Raw genomic sequence first — 19,900 nt, forward strand, 5'->3', positions numbered from 1 at the left:
CTTTTTTTTTTTTTTTCTTTTATAAAAAAATAAGTAAAGGCTGTATAGTTTGACAAAAGTTTAAGTTACCCTAGTGTTGCATGGGAACAATGTTTTTTAGTATCACGACAGCATGATAAAGTAGGCAATGTTTTAGCGTATATTGACATTCAGTGTTGAATTTTGTGCACATGTTTTTTATTTCATTGAGATATCTGCATGTCATTAAAATGTGGTTCATTTCCTTTTCTCATTAGTTCATTTTTTTCCATGTGAAGACACTGTAATTTATTTTAATTTCATTTTCTTACTGTTAGATTTATTTTCCTCTGTAGTGACATGTAGATAGGTATTTTTGATATCATTCTTTGACTTTCTCAGAGGGTATTATCTAACTGATGACAGAAAAAATTTGTTCACATTTGTCGCTTATTTACTGCACATCTCAATACAATTATAATTTTTCTAATTTGCATGTTACAGAAATGAAGCAAGGACAAGAAAATAATAAATTAAAGAGAGAGAACATAAACAAACAAGTGGTCATTGACTGAAATAATAATGTGCATGTTGTTTTCCCCCCTTCTCCCTCCTGCATGCAGGGATTTGGTTTCGTAACTTTCGAAAATAGTGCTGATGCGGACAGGGCGAGGGAGAAATTACACGGCACCGTGGTAGAGGGCCGTAAAATCGAGGTGCATGTTCAAAATATTTTCCTTTTCATCTTTTTTCTAAATGTCTGCTTCACTCTCATTTGTTGTTTCAGATGCATCATTGGTGTCTTCTGTGTGCTCCCCTTCCCCCTTCCCATTGTTTATATATATATTTATATATAAAGACAGAGAATCTGGCCTTACTTGGGTTTTTTTATTATTATTTCTTTTGTAATTATTATTATTATTATCATTATTGCTGAAAGGTGGATGAAAGAATTGAACAAACAAACAAACAAATGAAAGCTTTAATATTTTGGAAGGTATTATTTTGAATGTTTTGTAACTCAATGGGTGCAGTAGATTCCAAAAACCAGCCAACAAAAAAAAAAAAGAAAACAGAAAAAAATTGAGAACAACAACAACAAAAAAAAAAGTGTGACAGACAAAACAAAAAAAAACAAAAGGTGGTTTTTTTGGTTTTGTTTTGTTTTTTTTTTTTGCTGCAGGGTTGATGCGGGATCCACAGTGGCTTTCAAAATATTCAGATTGGGAAAGAAGCATCCAAAAGATGTACAAGAAAAAGAAACAAATCCAGACAAGAGATCAACCAATTTTAACATTTAATTTGCAATGGAGCCATCAGGCTACTTTGACTGGCTGGCCTGGCCTCTCCTGTCCATTAAAAACCCAAGACAAATGTGTTTTAATACCACTGGATCCCCTTCAATACTGCCTCAGTCGTATTTGTTAGAGTAAAAAAAAAAAATACCAATTGAAAATGCTGTCGTCTTTTGAGTAAGATGTTGCATATTTTGCCTTTTCATTTTCCCCCTTCGACGGTAGCGCTTAGGGCCCTCACCAAACTCTCAGTAACCATGGTAACTGTATACATACCCATGCTGGCGATGGTGCTGAATGGTAAGTGGAGAAGTCCATCTGCCGTTTCACGTATTTAGCGCTGATATACCACGTGAATTTTTTTGACTTGTTGTATTAAGTTTTCTTGATGCTACATTTTTTTCTATATTGGTACGCCTGTAATTGAGTGTACGTTTTAAGCAAGCCTGGGAGGCACTGATTGGATTGAGGATATGACTTCGTGCACATCTTACTCAGATTGTTAACTCCATATTGTGTTAAATAATGCACCCTCTTTTTATCCTTTTGTTAGCTGTGATTTTAAAGCTTGAATGATTTTGTTAATTCTTGCAATGAAAAAGGCTCTTGTTCCAAGTGTTGAATGCTAGATGTTGCTTTTCCAATGGTACTTCTCTTCTAAAGGGTTATGTTGCACACTGCTAAAATTCGTTTGTCCCTTTTTTGACATTTTCTTTGTTTCCTTGTACCTTGTCTCTTTCCTTTCTACTCCACTGCATGTTCCTTCATATGATCTTCTTTTTTTTTTTCTGAGTATTTATTGTATCAGTGTTATCATGGAATACAAGCATGCTCTTAAGTCTTAAATTATGCAGTACCTTTTAATTTGCTTTTAATGTCTTTTTATTAAAGTTTAAATGATGTTGCTTTATTGAAATGATTTGTAAGTTAAAATGGTTATGAAAGTAAATGTAATTATAAATAGTATGATTTTGTTATGCACCTGTTGCCTTCTATAAATTAAATTGCATTTTATTTTTTACATGACTAATAGCAGTAATAATGCATGCATTTGATAGTAACGTGGATCCTCCCTATAGCCCCTTCTAATCCAGTGTTCTATGTACTTAGGTAAATAATGCAACAGCACGTGTCATGACAAATAAAAAGACCGTCAACCCTTACACGAACGGTAAGTGCATGAGCTCTCAAGTGCTTTGCTTTAATGTCAGTGCATGTGAAACCTCACTCTTCTGCTGAACGTGTGGACTCATCTACTCATGAAATATCGTAGTCCTCATCTCCTGCATCTCCTTAGGCTCCAGCTTTGTCCAGTGACCTAAGAAATGAGATGGCCAGGTATGAATTCTGTTTATGTGTAGTTCAGCTAACTCACAGCTGTGTGGGTATCGCATGCATCATTTTGCCTGATTGGAATCTGAGTGTTTAACTACAGTGGCTTTTGTGTAGGAAAATACACCTGATTGATAGGAAAGTGTTACTCTCTTCCAGCTTTGTATAGTGATAATGTTGCAATGAATGAAGTAATCAGAGGATTCAGTTTTGCTTGGATAGTGGAGGCAGGGAGACCAGTAAGAAGAATGTCTCTTGTCAGGCATGAGAGACTTTCCAGTAGCAAGACATGCATCTAGCCAAAGATAATTTTCTGTGTCTTCCTTCCACAATTTGTTACAAGAAAAGGACAAACTAATTGGGTGCCACTTCCAGCTTATTTTTTGCTGGAAAATTCTAAATTCCACGCTATCTAAAAAATTCCTTCTAATACTGACCTAAATCGGTATACTGTGGTACATTAATGGTAGAAAAATAATCCACAGATATTTGAGAGGTTTGGAAGCCATACATTTGAAAAATGTTTCTTTTGGTAGTGTTCATGTGCTTGAGTTGTTTGCATTTGCTAGTTCAGACAGTTCTCACAAGTTCCTAACTCAACAATGTGAAACAATAATCATACAATCATAGAATAGTTAGGGTTGGAAAGGACCTTAGCATCATCTAGTTCCACCCCCCCTGACATGGGCAGGGACACCTCACACTAAACCGTATCACCCAAGGCCTCGTCCAACTTGGTCTTGAACACCGCCATGGATGGAGCATTCACAGCCTCCCTGGGCAACCCATTCCAGTGCCTCACCACCCTAACAGGAAAGAATTTCTTCCTTACATCCAATCTAAACTTCCCCTGTTTAAGTTTTAACCCGTTACCCCTTGTCCTGTCACTACAGTCCCTCCCCAGCATCCCTAGAGGCCCCCTTCAGATGCTGGAAGGCTGCTATGAGGTCTCCACTCAGCCTTCTCTTCTCCAGGCTGAACAGCCCCAACTTCCTCAGCCTGTCTTCATATGGGAGGTGCTCCAGTCCCCTGATCATCCTCGTGGCCCTTCTCTGGACTTGTTCCAACAGTTCCATGTCCTTTTTATGTTGAGGACACCAGAACTGCACGCAATACTCACCTCCTTTGACCTGCTGGTCACGCTCCTTTTGATGCAGCCCAGGATACGGTTGGCTTTCTGGGCTGCGAGCGCACACTGACTGCTCATGTTCATTTTCTCATCCACCAACACCCCTAAGTCCTTCTCTGCAGGGCTGCTCTGAATCTCTTCTCTGCCCAACCTGTAGCTGTGCCTGGGATTGCTCTGACCCAGGTGTAGGACCTTGCACTTGTCATGGTTAAACTTCATGAGGTTGGCATCAGCCCACCTCGCAAGCGTGTCAAGGTCCCTCTGGATGGCATTCCTTCCCTCCAGGGTATCAACCGAACCGCACAGCTTGGTGTCATCGGCAAACTTGCTGAGGACGCACTCAATCCCACTGTCCATGTCACCGACAAAGATGTTGAACAAGACCGGTCCCAACACCGATCCCTGAGGGACACCACTCGTTACTGGTCTCCAGCTGGACATTGAGCCATTGACAGCAACTCTTTGCGTGCGGCCATCCAGCCAGTTCTTTATCCACCGAGTGGTCCATCCATCAAATTGATGTCACTCCAATTTAGAGACAAAGATGTCGTGTGGAACAGTGTCGAACGCTTTGCACAAGTCCAGGTAGATGACATCAACTGCTCTACCCCTGTCCATCAGTTCTGCAGCCCCACCATAGAAGGCCACCAAATTGGTCAGGCAGGATTTCCCCTTTGTGAAGCCATGCTGGCTGTCACCAAGCACCTTGTTGTTTTTCATGTGCCTTAGCATGCCTTCCAGGAGAACCTGCTCCAAGATTTTGCCAGGCACAGAGGTGAGACTGACTGGGCTGTAACTCCCTGGGTCATCCATTTTCTCCTTCTTGAAAATGGGGGTTATATTTCCCTTTTTCCAGTCATCAGGAGCTTCACCTGACTGCCATGATTTTTCAAATATGATGGCCAGTGTCTTTGCAACTTCATTTGCCAGCTCCTTCAGGACCCGCAGATGGATTTCATCAGGACCCATGGACATTAATTGAAGTTAATTACAATTGCATTTTCCAGTTTTATGAGACTGTGTAGTTATAATTACTTTCTTTTCAGTTTATTTTTTCCTATCCAGTAGAAAGCACATAGAGTAAAAGTTTCCACAGGTAGACTAGACTCTTTTCCATTTTGAAATGTAATGGATCTTATTTTCTACATCTGAAATCTCCTTAATGAAGTTTTACTAAAACCCAGAGCACAAAATGGCTTTATTTTTTAATGAAAGAGCCAAAACTTTTTCCTACCGCTGTAAAAATAAAATGCAGTGATGATTTTCATTTGACGTGATAATTGAGCTAGTTAAAATGAGCTGGAAAGGAAGAGTCTGAAATTCCTCATGCTTTCTCAGAAACTGCTTTCTTCCTTATTTTGTATGTAAATATGGAACTTGGCAAATGGTGCAGATGGGAGAATCTCCTTTTTTACTGGCTTTAAAACATCTCAGTGAATCTATCATAAGAAACATGAAGCTTGAGTAGATCACATGATTTTGTTGCAGTAAGAAGCTAAATTAACTATATGTATATGTTATTATGAACTTTGCTGTGTTGTAATGATACAGAGATAAGAGTAGTTTTGGCATAAATTATAATGTCTATTTTGTATTCATATTACCCTAAGGCTACAAAACCTCTTAAATTGGCAAATAATGTGTTACATACCAGCTCATCCAGTGCTAAGGGAAGGGGAGGCTGGAAACTGAGATATGAGGATTTTAGGAATCTGGTTTTAGAGGAGGTTCACCTCTGTGTCCTGCACTGCAGGATTACTTAGGTAATACGTTATCTTTTATTAATATCCAAAACCAGAATGATGGAAATCTGCTGTTTCCCACATGAAGTGTTTTGTCTGCCATTTTCCATCCTGTTCCATCTTGACTAGATCTCACCAAATGTAGGAATATCCTGTTCAGTTCATAAAAATCATCATTTATGTTTGGGAATCTATACATTCAAGGTATGGTAGACACGCAGGACATTCTCTTGCACACCTTTTGATGGTTATCTACAAAGACAAACTCTGATTGTAATTCATAATATTTTTATTTTTTTAGTGTCTATGGTCCCCTGAAATAAACTCATGTTCTTCTTACATAATCATTACAAGTGATAAGGAATGAAGTGTAGACATGCAAGGTGCTTCATTTAGTTTAATCAGTGCTTGTATTATCAGTCATCCTGACATTGTATGATTCTAGTCCTTTATCATTTTGTTAGGAATTAACCAGTGCTATAGCTGAATATTAAAGATTATTTTGTCTAAAGTAAAGGTCTCATCTTTTAAATAAAATATAAGGCTAGTTTTTCTGTGTTCTTCTATGAGTATATTAACTCTTGCAAGATGCGTCTGAGGCAGATAGCCAGAAACATTTTGTTTGTACATGCCTATCTCTCCAGAACTGCTTCTTTTTTTAATGTGTGGCTTTATTTTTTATGGTGACTGACATGTTATTGGCAGGTATTCAAAACATAGTTGGGGCACATATTATATCAAAACATCAGGCACTAATATTTATTGTAATCTAAAAGTAAGATACACTCTGTTTCGTCTTTCATTCCCAAACACTGCTGATTCTTTGAATACAGGGCTCACGTTGTAAATATGATTGGAAAAGTCAGTTAATTTTAAAGCACAAACCCCTAGACTTTTAAAAAGTATATGCAGCTTCATTCAAAAAAGTGGCTTTCTTTTGTGTCCTAAATGGTTTTTGAAATAAGTATGCTTTCCAGTGACTTTTGATGGTTGCCAAAATGAGCAGTTAATACACAGTCAATTTCTAGAAGAGGTTTTTAGTGCATATTTGTTATCACACAGGATGATTTTGATAGCTGATCTTGTGCTTTGGAGCTAGAACTACCTTTTCTTTGCACATTAATTCAGTGTCAGGAGTTCTATTTGTTGACAGAAATACTTTGGAGACATTTTTGGATGTTCCAGCCCATCCTTTCTCTTCTGCTCTCCATATTGCAGTTCAGGGTGCTCACCCAGGTGTTGCAGGGAGTAGAGAATTACGTGCAAGTATATTCAGAGAACCTCAGCAATACCTGAGGAACTTGAAACAGAGATCAGTAGAAGGATAAATGCGTTTTAAACTTTATACTTGGGGTGCCTTGAGTTTGAGCCTTTTGTTGCCCTAAACTCAGATGCAAAATCATAGCTAGTGACTTTTACCACAGTTAAATTCCCTTCCATGGCCCTTTCCTCCCTACTCTGCATGCAAACAGGAAGAAACCAAACCATGTTGCAGGGCTTCTTTTCCACCAGAGCGTTCCTCCAGCCACACATGCCAGTCTGGCCTATGAAGTGAAAACAGTCCTCTCTGCATTGCCATGCCCCACTTCCTACCATGCTTATTACATTGTGTGGTATGATTATTTCCTTCCCTTTAGTACACATAATGAGCATTTCTCTGCATGAATGTGTGGGGATTGGGGGCAGGCAGAGGGGTTGGTTGTTTCCTAGTTTGGTTTTTAAGTTTTGAGCTTTTATGGTTTCAACTTGAGGAGGAGGTTAATATTATGTCAGTAAGAAAAATGCACAAAATTACACCTACTGCAGAGAATTTGCCTCCTCCAGCTGCTGAAGTAGGGTTACTTGGCAGCTGCTTGCTCAGATACATCAACTACTATCAGACTTGATTAACCCACACAGCTATGGGCCAGCACATTGCTAGCTGACAAGATAAAGTTAAGTTTAATTACTGTTATTTTCATGATGAATGAAGTATTTCCTGTATAAGCTGCAGAAAGTTAGATGAGACAGCCATTACTGTAAGAGAGGTAAGGAACTGAAATATGAGAGTGGCTTTCAGCTGTGAAGAGCAATCTGCCTCTTCCGAGATCTTTTCTTTCTCTCAGACAAATTGTGGTGCTGCTGGTGTAACTTATCTGAGAGGTTTCTGTCAGCTCCTTTAACAGCAAAAGCTGACAGATATGTAATTTCATTCTGGATGGTGTTGATGAGTGGTCCTCTGAGGAAGTAATGAATGTGAAATATTAAATTTTCCCTAATCTTTAAGAAGTAAGATACTTACTGAGAGTCACAAAATTTGGGTGATTTTCTATCACACAAAATTTGGCTAAGAGTATTTGTTAAACTGGGACATTCCTAAATATACTCCTGTAGTATGTAAAATGGAAGGGTCAGGTGAGATATTTTTAGGAGGAAAGTAATTTTAGCCTTTCTTGGTTGGCCACTTTTCAGTTTCCATAATTGTCTTTTAGGTATGTATAGCAACTGCAATTACTTCTGCAGAGCATATTGCATGCAATGTTGCTCTTTACTCTGAACTTACGGGTTGCATTTAAAAAACACCCCTTACCTCTGGTACTGAACAGTTAAGTGGTAAGTGGTTGCTGAGCATCAGATAGAGTTAGCAGTATTTTTAAAGGATAGGAATAGTTTTCTTCTGTATTATTGAGATTTTGTATTACACTATATCAGTCTTGTAATGCATTATGGTTTTATAATCTTCTACTGTGCTTTTACATTACATGATATGGCCAAAGCAGAATCAAACCTCAACACAGTTTGCATTTATATTCCTATAATCTTGGCTCTTTTGATTTTGATAGGTCTTGCTGTCCCTGTCTTGGTTGTATTTTGTTTCTAGGAGCTTAGTTACAGGATCTGTTTAAAGTACCACAGCTCTTGAGTTCACAAGGTGCCTTTGCTCAGTTTTTTTTCTTTATTCCTGTTTGCAGATGTTGCTTCCCACTCTGCTGATTCAAATGTGATTTTGGAAAAACCCTAATTATTCAGTCCCTCTAGTTCAAATAATTGTTCAAACACCTAAAAAAAAAAAACAACAAAAAAAAACCAAACACCAGTGCTGAGTTTGCCTCTCTGCCGTTTTCTTCTGCTGTTCTCTTACCTCTTCCCCTTGAGTTCCTTCAGCACTGCTGTCTTTAGCATTACATATACTTCGAACAGAGGCATTACTTCTGCGGTAAGCCTGGGCACTCCGGTCTTACCTGGAAAAGCTACATTGGGTCTGAGGACACAACAGCAATTTGTTGGAGTTTGGCCATAACATGCTGCAGAATATATGTGGGTTCTGGGCTTTAGTTTTATGCTAGCTGTGGGAGGACAGGAATTATTTAAGACATAGGCAGGGGCTGCATTTGTACCACTAAAGAGCTTTGCAGAATGTGACTGCAACATTTTCTTACATGCCAGCTACTTTATAGCAATATGCTAACAGCATTTATCATCTGCAAATGCAGGAGGTGCAGTCGCTTTTGGTATTTGCCTGTAATTGTCCTGTTCCAGTACAGACAGCCTGATGTAAAAATGCAAATGGAAACAAAAGTCTCTGATGTTTGACTGGGGTTCCACAGTGCACATATCTCTTTCAGCTCACAATAGACATTCTTCTTAGACATGGTGTCTAAGCTTTCATTTTTCCCAGAGTAGAATTGAATTATCAGATTATTTGATTGCCTTGCAACCTTTGCTATTTCATTTGCTGTTTCTGTCCAGCACATGAACTGTTCTGGCCTCTCTGGCTTGTAACCAGAGTTAACACAATGAGAAAGACCTGGTCTACTCTGCTGCTACATGATACAGGGATACTTGAACTAGTTCTGACTCAATTCTGTAACTTCAGGCAATAAATCCACAGCAGCTTTGCATTGCAGCCAAGCTAGTGCACCTGATAGTTTACTCCAGTTTACTCCATGCCTGGAGAATGCCTTGTTTCATTACTTACTGCCATATACTTCAGAATCTGATATTAAAGATCAGTAATCTAAAGTGAGTATAAAACTTTTATTAAAATGACTTTTTTGAAGCCATTCTATCTGTATACCTCTATCCAAAAATAAAATTAAAAAAATTATTATTATCACTAATTGCAATATTAACTCCATTATGTTTTTATGTTTGCTGCAGGCTGGAAATTAAATCCAGTTGTTGGTGCAGTTTATAGTCCAGAATTCTATGCAGGTAAGGATTACACAATAGTTGTCCGTGCCATGTTTTATTTTAAAACTCTTTAAAACATGCAAAAGTACAGAGTATGCGTTTGGTGTGAGGTTTGGTTTCTTCGATTCACAGTATCTGCAAGTCATGTACAGATTTGTGTTGCAGGATTTTAACTTGCCTACTAAAGTTTATACTCAGATATATGAATATCTTTTATTGGAGAGTAGATAGTATAACATGAAATGTACTGCAGTATCCCAGTCTTATATAAGATTTTATTTTATATATGTTTTATATTTCAGTACAATCGCTTTCTCCAGAAATTATTTAAGCCTAGTGAGCAGCAACAACAAAAATCGATGTATTTTTGTATATACATGTACATCGACACAGATAGGTATGGAGAATCTGTTTTAATAATTTTTTATTGAACATTTTTCTTTAAATTTTATTTTTACTTGTTGCGTTTCTTAGAATTTTTGTATTCTGAATCTGTATTACCACTTAAGTCTTCACTGAGATCTTGGTTACAATTTGGAGTTGATGAGATACAGTCTTTTTCTTCTGGAAATCAGTCATGGCTAGCAACAGTTTTTAAATGTGTTTTAGCAACAGTATTGAAAACAAACGTAAAACCCAAAACCCAGCTGATTTCAAGAAATTTGAATCCTGCCTGTAAACATAATCACTAGCAAGTTAAAAAAAACAAACAAACAAAACCACACCATTTTTTGAAAGCTAATAATTTACATCTAAGTCAGAAATAATCATAGTAAATACAAATGTTTCTAATAGGGAAGAAAGATGCCTTCCTTCCTTTTTTAGGTTCCAAAATCATACATCGGTCTTCCATGACTTTCATGGAAATTCTGGGAATTTTTGACTTTTCCATTTGGATCTGTTTTTCAGTTGTCTGGGTGCATGTATACTGGATACAAATACCTGATAATGTTTTAAAAACCCAAAATATATCTTATCACACACTTGGGTAATGGAGAATAGAGAGTTAATTGTAGAATACATTCTTTACATCAAATAGAGAGCAGATACTAGGAAAGCGTTTTTCACAGATGGTGGTTAGGGATGGGAAGAGGTTGCCCACAGAAGCTGGGGAATCTCCATTCATAGATATTCAAGCCTCCACTCTTCAAAGCTGAAAAACTATCATTAGTTCAAGGGACTCCAAGAGATAAAAATTGTTAAATAGTACTGCTGTTACAAACAGATATTTATGTTTAAAAAGCTGCTTGTAATACATCCAGTGCCATCTTCTAAGATAGATAAAAATGTTCCAGTTAGGATAAAACTGGCACCATCTAATAAAAATACTAACTTGGCATTCATGGGATTGTAATTTTAGTGCAGGCAAAATTTATTTCCATCCTTGATGTATGCCTACATTGAAAACAGGAATTTATATTGATCTCGTTTGAGTAGTTAGTGAACCAGCCCTGAACCTGCATAAATTAGAAAGTCAGAGTTATTAGTCATTTTATATAAATGACTTTGTGTTAATGACAAATGTAATAATATTCCCATAGTACAGTAATCAATTTTCTAACGTGTATGCAGAATTAACAATCTGACTTATAATTGCCTCATGTAGTAGGGCATGAAGAGTTCACATAGTTTGTAAATTAAAATCAATATTTTCAATCTCTCTTGAAGGTAATTTTCCTAATTTACTGGACTTTTCCTTAACATTTATTTTGTCTTTTAATTATAAAATGGCAGGTTATTGATTTTTTTTGTATAACCTCCTAAAGTCCCAAGTGCATTTTTATTGCCAACACAAGGGAGGTGTTTGCCCTTCTTAATGAGGATCTTTAATTACCATTAGAAGAGTATTAATTTAATTTTGTGAATTATGACATGCACTCCACTACACCTATGGAGAAAGTTCTATGAAGTTACTTCATGTATTTCATATTATCATTCTGTTTATACATACAGGCAGCTTCTTTGTTTTGGTTTGGTTTTTTTTAATGCATATCAAATGCTTATTTTCTGTACTGACTAATAGATTTTTTTTTTCCAGGCATTTTAACTTTCTTTTCAGCAGTTTCCTTAAAAATAAGCACATAAATAAATAGCTCTGTGCAGATCTCATTAGAAAGTGAAACAGTAGAAGAGCAATGCAGTTCCTGCATGCTGTAATAGAATGCTGTGATGTATCTTTCCCTTTTGGTTCCCACCTACCACCTTATTTAGAGAAGAAGCAATTGCACTTTTGAAGATTATGAAATTAGAAATGAGATTTTTAAGACAGAATTCTGGTTATTTGGTTTTATTATTTTCTCCAACATTGTCATGTTAAAATTGAACCATCACTTTCATAGTGATGTGCAAGAAGTTTCTTTAGTTCCTAATAAATGATGAAAAATTTGGCCACTTCTGAAATAAAGATGATACATTTTCAGAGAAACTGTTGATTTAAAGTATCTTTAATCTTCATAAATAAGTAGAAAAACAGAAGGTTATACAAAGCTGTCAGGATGGTGCTGATGAATGGCAAATTCACCCGCTTCTCAATTGCTGGTGAAGACACATGCCGCAAGGCTTAACTGTATTGTACATCATATCTGCCAACTCATTTCTGTGATTAAATATTCCATCAGTGCAGGCTATAAGGCGGTAAAGCTTAACAAGATTCATAAGATGCACCACTTGAATACACATAACTCACTTCCTTGGATAGAGAGCACCCCGCATGCAAAAGAAAATTAGAATTGAGTTAAATTACTCCGTAAGACAAGATCAATAGAGAAAGGAAAAGATCCCCTAATGCAATGCAAATCTAAGATATAGTTATGTCCTGACAACTTGAAGCAGACAATTAAAGTCAAATAGGGAGGAACGCAATGTAAATCAAGCCTAAAACTTTGAAGATAATGGTAAACAGTAGGACCAGTGGCATGATTGCTATAGCTCTGCTTTTCTTCTGAGTATACACTTCTGTAAAAGAAAACCTTTACTGAGGAAGTACATGACAGCTAAAAATGGATACTGTAAGATACGTAGCAGATGCAACACCGACACTATGTAAGTGAAGTATTACTTGAGGACTAGAAAAATATACTTACGAAAAACTAGATTTTTCTTCCTGAGTAGACTTTCTAAGACTGTTTTCCTGACTTCGAAATACTCATGCTGTAGTAAACTAGAACACTCCAGAAACATGGCTATGTCATGTGATAGCATTAATAGGGATTGCCAGTGAGATGTTCATTTGAAGACTGCTGTTGTAATTCCGAGGTTTAGCGAGTGTCCCTCATAGCTTCTGCCTGTGGCTGTGCTGGTGAGCTGGCTGGTTGGCACACCACCTGCCCCTCCCACTGCTCCACTAAAAAGTCCTAACGTGACTTTTCATAGAAAACAAAAGGACAGTGATTTTCTTCATTTGTTACTTTCAGCATTTCACAGAATTCCATTCTTCTGTATATGATAACTCATAAGTTATTTTTAAAAAATTGAATGATGTCCACAAAGTTTCCTTCTAGTAAGTAAAAGCATACTAATTAAGGTCCTTTTCCTTCTCATGAGAAAGAAACGTTTTTAATGAAGTTGTTATTTCCATTTCAGCTTATCTTTTCCTGTAAACTATCAAGTTCTCAGGCAGGTCATAGTGAGGGGCTTTGTAAGAAGCACCATGTGATTCGTCTCACAAAGTCTTCATGAAAACTAGGAAAAATTTTCAGTCATTTGTGCATCCGTCCAATTTTAAATCCATCCCATAGTGACACATGATTTTGCTATGTTAAGATATAATCTGTTCTCTTCCCCCATAAACTCATCTTTGGCTGGCAAAATAGATTTGCAGTTTGGTTTCTTTACTGGTAGTACTCTGGTACTTACTTATCTTACTAAAGTTAAGTAAGTAAGGGTTTTTGTAGTATCATTTTTATCTGCATATTTAGTTTTGTGTAGTGTATAGTTTACCTGTAATACCTGGCCTTCCTTTCAGCCTCAGGCAGTCTGAAAGCAAAAGTTCCGTGTTGTTCCTTTCAGGTGTTGCATCAATCAGATCAGTCCTTTAAAGCAGGTAGCTTGAGACACAATAATGTCATTTTAAAAAAATTTGTCCTTTCAAGTGGTGGAGTATTAGGGCACACACCTTTTGGAGGGGCTTCTTTTTGACAGTTCTGGTATGCAAGGTGGGGGAAAAGATGTTACAGAAAATCCGTGGGAATCTTCTTTCAGAGATCAGTTTAATTCAGTGATCCACATGAGAAAATATTCTTATCTGGTCATAACCAACAAAAAATATTAAAAACAAAAAACATCAAAATTTAAATTGGCAGTGGAGAAAGAACTTGAGACTAATAGAGAGGAACCATTAGAACAAGTCATAAAGCATAGCTTAATGAAAAGTAGTAGAGATCCCATTCACCTTTTGCTGAAGAGATTAATTACATAATATTTCTCTTGAGTAGTCATGAAGTGCTAAAAATTTTTGAGAAGCTACTTTCAAGAGTCATCCATGTACCTGAGTAGTTGTATTCATTTCACAAATAGTCTTAACCCAGTAAGGAAACTGATGTAGGCACCAGTTTCTTGGACAGTTAGTGGCTCCAGCATGGCTTGGGAAATCTCCCCAGTCATTTAAAATGGAAGAAAGGGGAAGAGCATGTGCTTTTTCCTATTTTATATGCTCTTTAGAAGAGACAGCAGTTTCAGATGCATCAGACCTTTTAGCATGCTGTGGATTTGGGAGCTAGAAGTATCCTCCAAGAAGTTGATTTTGTAATAAACTCCCTTCATAAGTTTGGTTAAAACTTTGAAATATAATGTTATATATAGGTAAGAAGTGAAGTACTATATATATGTATATGTGTATATGCAGATATATATATAAAAACATGCATTTAAGCAAGAGGAATCCAGGGGAAGAGAGAATGCCTGTGTGTTTGCTAACACTAATTCTCTTTGTTCATGTCTTAAAACATCTATTTCTGGATTGTAAGAGCACCTGGGATTCATTTAATCTTTCTAGTGTTTCTCTTTGAATTTAAATGAGTCTGGCATAGGCTCAGCAAATACCCTAGAAACACTTCTCAGTGAAGGTGGTTTGAGTTTGTGAAGCTAAATTATATGCTTGCACAGCAATTCTAATCCTAGGGTGAAAGTTCACTGTACCACATCTTTAAAGCATAATTTTGGTGAAAATTTGTTGTCTGTCAATTTATAGATTAATTAATTTTAAATCTGAATACATACAGTTATCAACTGAGCATATATTTCTAAATAAACATATTCTCAGTATTCTTAGTGAAACAGTTTAAGTAATTTTTTAACTAGAGAAAAAGTAAATAATTATTGTTTAATATTCCATCTATTATATATAAATGCTCCTTTTCAAAACATAAAACAAAACTGTAACTGTTGTCTCAAAAATCATGCTAAAGTGCCATCATACAAATGATGACAGTCTAGTTAGATTAGCACCTCTGGAGTCAGCTAATGCATTTCTAAAACTTCTGTAGAGCTGTTGCCAGCCATTAGAGTGGACATACTGGTTTATAAAAGATTAATAAAGCCAGTAGAAAAATGGAATTCAGCATCTGTTCTAGCTATTTACTTAAAAAAATTCTGCATCCCCACTACTGTGCAATATCAGCAGTGGAGCTGCTCAGCTCTCCAGTGACAGGTCAGATCACTGATGCTGAAGATTTTTGTAGAAGTCATATCATTAGTATATAGACAAAGAATACTCTGAGAGTGGATAGAGCTGGCATGGCTGCAAATGACAAAAGTTGAGGCAGGGAGGAAAAGTGAAGAATTGTTATATCAGCTATTCTGGGATGGAAAAAATGCATAGAATGATGTAATACATAGAAGAGCACAAAAAGTCTATTTAAATAGATGTTCTAAAGAAGGAAGTAGGGCCAGGTGTATATTTGTTCAAATGTTTTTTTTATTGTGGATATAATTGATCAGTTTTTAAAGGGCTAGAAAGAACATTAAGAACTCATTAAGAGAATCTTTTGAGGAAAAAACAATGCTTTGACTTTTTTAATTTAAGCATCATTCTGGTGATTAATAAAAACATGTTCTATGGCTTCCTGATTAGTGACGGACCACAAATAAATTCAGTAAATACAGCGGCAGCCTAAAACCATCTAATTATAAACATTATACTGGAATATTTTTTCCACAACTATCTCCATGGCATCCTCTTTTTAATACGTTAGTTTGTAGCGTTAGTGTAGTTTTTAAGTAAATCTGAGTGTTATCCCCACTTGCTGCATGGTGGCTTAGGATTTGCAGAGCAGGTTTAGTACACGTGAAATAGAATCACAGAATCATAGAATCATAGAACCAACTAGTCTTGGTGAAGACCTTTAAGACTGTAAAGTCCAACCATGACCCCAGGACTGCCAAGACCACACCAAACCATATCACTGAGGGCCTCATCTATGATTCTGTTTGTAAGAAACAGCACTGGGAACAGTACTGGAGACTCTGTGCACACTGGCAGTTCTATGTCATGCAGATTGGCTTTTGGACAGCTTTGAGCCATGTGCGCTGGGGTTGTCTGCTTCAGGGGAGAAGACTAAACCTGGATCAGAGTAAACTCTCCTGACTGTGTATGGTGTAGCTTTAGAGGCCAGATGTAAATGTAGCTGGTTTATAGCTTCTGCTATTGTCTCACAAATTACTTGACAATACAGGTCAGCTAGGGCATGCACTGTCTGGACCTGAGGCCTAGGCTACAATATGCATGGTGGTTGTCTGATGGAATAAAATGGAGACTGTAATTCGAATAGCCCCTATGGGTATCTGTAGAAAGCAATGGCTTAAGAATCTCTCAGAGGAAAATTTAGATCATCAATAAAACACTTGCTTGTTCAGGACTGGGTGGGATATTTACAGTGCTAGATAAGTTAGTAGCAGTTATGCAGAGGAATAAATTCCTCTGATTAGAAGAATAAAAGTTTTGAAGATCCATGTGTTTGAATGGGCAGTCAGGCAGACAAACTATTCTGAAATGGAAATTAATAAAGTAATATATGAAATGTAAAGTTAATAGGGTTAACTGGAATGGTAAACAACTCTGCTGTGTGTTAAATCTTGATTGCATGTGTAAATTAATTTAAGCGTTAAAGCAGCTCGTCATCTACAGAAGTGTATGTGTAGAGCACAGATTCTCATTCTCATTACCAGCAGCAAGTATACACAGGTTATTCAATAATTGAATGTATTTCATGTTTGCTGTTAAAAGGTACTATAGGTACTTATTTGGACTTAGAGAACTCACCTTTGGTCATACTATTTCACAATGTCTTCCCTAATATGCGAGTCTCTTGTTTAAATGAAATTCATAACTTTAAGGCAATTAAATATAAGTTTTAGTTGTATTTTTAACATATTGGAACAAAGGTTTTGGGTGATGCTACTGAATTCTTTGTTGATAATGGATGAAACAATTCAAGTATCAACACAACCGTCCATGACTAGTTGTGTTAAAATCTAAAGGAGTATTATTCCATTTAGAGAAAGATCTCAAATAACTGAAGACACTCGCAAAGCATTTTTTTGGAATTAACTGCATATTCAAAAGCATCCTAAACCGTGCAGCTTGAGTATTGATAATGAAGAGCTAAGAGAGCACTTAACAGCTATTATGCATTCAGGATAGAGGCTGTCTTTAAATTCCCTAGTCAGATAGAACAATAGAAGCTAACACACATTATTGTTGTACAACAGTGTCCTTTTAGTTGGGTGTTGCTATCCATTTCTGTGACACGTTTTGAAGTGACCCATCATAGAACAGTATTTCAGACCAGAACAAAGATAATGCTGTTTCTGTCCAGAAAGAACGATACTAAATTACACTTCTGGAACAGCAAATCAAGAGCTGACATAGAGTGTTTATGTGGATCCTTGAGAGACTGGTAAATCTCATGATGTGTTCATGAGAGATGCAGCTTTATAATTCCCTTTGTGTATCACTTATTGAAGAGAAAATAAGTGTATAGGCGTAATAGTTGTTGCAGAAAGTACAAAGCACAACAGTGAACAGAATATCTGAGAACTAACCCAGGGAGAAGATTGGACTATGTAATATCCACCCGTATTGAGAGAAAGAGAAAATGGCATAGCAGTCACTGAATTTAATAAATAATGCAGCTTTTAGATTAGAGTCATAAAATAACATTTTTTAATAACATAAGCAAAATGGGACACAAATATTTCTAGCCAGTATTCACTTTTTTCCTTTTTATACCACCCCAGTGGTAAAGGTTTCGAAAAGTTGCATCTACTTTCTGCAGCAGGAAAGAGCTGTGATCATGGCCTTGCAACACTGCTTATTTTACATCAGTAGCATAATTTTAGCTAATTGTATGATTCTTTTTCTGCTGAAAGTGTTTTGATTTATACTTGCACAAAGGATAAGGGATTCCAAATAATTGTTCAAATTCTTTCAAACTTACTCTAGACCTTTACTTTAGGCTGTCTGTAGCACTGGTTACACAGTAGTTCCAGTTAAAAGCTATTTTCAGCAGAAGTGGTTTAAAATCCTTTATAATTTCCTGTAATGTCCTCCTGTAGCTGATCCTGGGTACCTCTTAGCTACCTGAGTATTTGAGAAATGCAGCTAACTCCATCATATGTCTTGTATGAGCCTGTGGGTACATTGGTATTTCTGCTTATGCTCTGTAGATAGTTTATATCAGTCATGTAGTAACTAGGCATAAAACTTATTTTTGAAAGTATGAAAAAATGATCAGGAAAGTCCTTTTAGTCAGATATCTTGGAACCATTAGGAATGTAATTTTTTACTATTCTGAAAGCAACGGCTTCATATAATTTTCTTCTGAATATTTTTAGAGTAATTATTTCCTCAAAATAACTATAGTGCTTCAACAAAGGGCCTAATCAAACAGTATATTCTTAATCATGGACTATTAGAGAAAACAGGGGGAAGAGAAGTATGAGTGGGAATATTTTTATTTCTGAAAAGTAGTTTTTGTCCAGGTTGGCAGCCTGTATAGCAAGGGTGAGCAGTGCATCTGTCTGGGGGGATCTCTGCCAAGATACAGCAGTGCTCAGCAACAGCACTGCATCCTGTGCTATGTTTGCTCTGCCACTGTGGACCCAGCAGAGCTGGGTTTCCCTTCTGCCCTTGGCCTGTCTAAAACTCTCCTGTGTGCCCATAGTGAACACATGCTTCAGAAACATAAGCTGGTATTTTTCTGATCCTTCTGATGGAGTAAGTTGGGAAGGGGTTTCTGCTGATGATCCCAAAATCCAGTAGCACTGGTGATGGGTCTGCTGTGACCAGACAGATACTTATATTAGAGAAAAGCAAAAAGTCATGCTGATTGTTCTTAATAAGGAAATACCAGCCTTAAATATGCTGGTGCAGAAGGCATTGTGGAATTAAAGACTGGATGACTGTAAGTGTTTGAAGTTCATCAGCTCCATGATATTATTAAATTGCAGTTTGAACAGAAATATTAAGAAATTTAAATTAAAATCCACTTTCTTAAAAACAAAACCATAACAAAAAAAAAGAAATGAAAACACCTATATTCGGTCATGCTAGAATTTAGTATTCTAGGAGAAAAAAGAGTAAGGTTTGGTTTGGGGCTTTTTTTTTTCCCATTAGGGCATTTATAAACTGTTTCAATGTTCTGAGTTTATCTGGAAGATCTTATTTTAAATAATTGAATCATTCCCTAGTTGTATTAATTAGAATTTAAATATTTTAAATACTGAGATTGGATGCAGCAGAAATAATCTTTTGTCACAAAAATAGATTAAAAAGGTCAATATTTTTCTACAACAAAACCTAATAATAGTGGTTTAGGTCTTAGTATTAATTTTATGTACAAATTTGAAAGCATATTTTCAAAATACAGTTAGCTCTGTGCCACAGATTAAATACACTCTAGTAGCATGGATGAAAAAGCATCTGTTTTGAAGTACTTTCATTAGAAATTAGAAGACTAGAGTAAGGAAAATTAGATTTGTATGACATGAAATCAGAAAAAATATAAGAATGTTAGCTGCAAAAAAAAAGGAATGGTCTGTGGATCATGGAACAAGCAAAGTGTCATCTGGAATATATGTGGAAGAATATAAATTATAATCCTAAATTTCTAAAAACCTTTATATATTTAGTAAACCTACTTGAAGATGTTATAATTACATTAATCTTAAAAACTAATGAAAACTACTGATATTAATGATTCCTTTGTGCATTTGGCTTTGCTGGATGAGTGCCTCTCTGTCTTCAGCTCACTCATTTTCAGGCGTCTGTAATA

At 36.4% G+C, this 19,900-nt stretch overlaps 1 protein-coding gene across 40 annotated transcripts in view; it reads left to right on the forward strand.

Moving 5' to 3' along the window:
• Positions 1-19,900, forward strand: part of RBFOX1 (RNA binding fox-1 homolog 1) — a 1,274,017-nt gene that overhangs the window by 1,184,928 nt on the left and 69,189 nt on the right. For all 40 annotated transcript variants that reach the window (XM_057406604.1, XM_057406605.1, XM_057406606.1 and 37 more), the window contains 3 exons: positions 582-674; positions 2,364-2,424; positions 9,597-9,650. In XM_057406604.1, the coding sequence (XP_057262587.1) occupies positions 582-674; positions 2,364-2,424; positions 9,597-9,650 (208 nt within the window). The remainder of the gene's footprint in view (positions 1-581; positions 675-2,363; positions 2,425-9,596; positions 9,651-19,900) is intronic.

Source organism: Pezoporus wallicus, unplaced genomic scaffold (assembly GCF_028554395.1).
Source record: "Pezoporus wallicus isolate ANWC-B61680 ecotype Strahan unplaced genomic scaffold, APGP_CSIRO_Pwel_v1 contig_6155, whole genome shotgun sequence".
NCBI lineage: Eukaryota > Metazoa > Chordata > Aves > Psittaciformes > Psittacidae > Pezoporus > Pezoporus wallicus.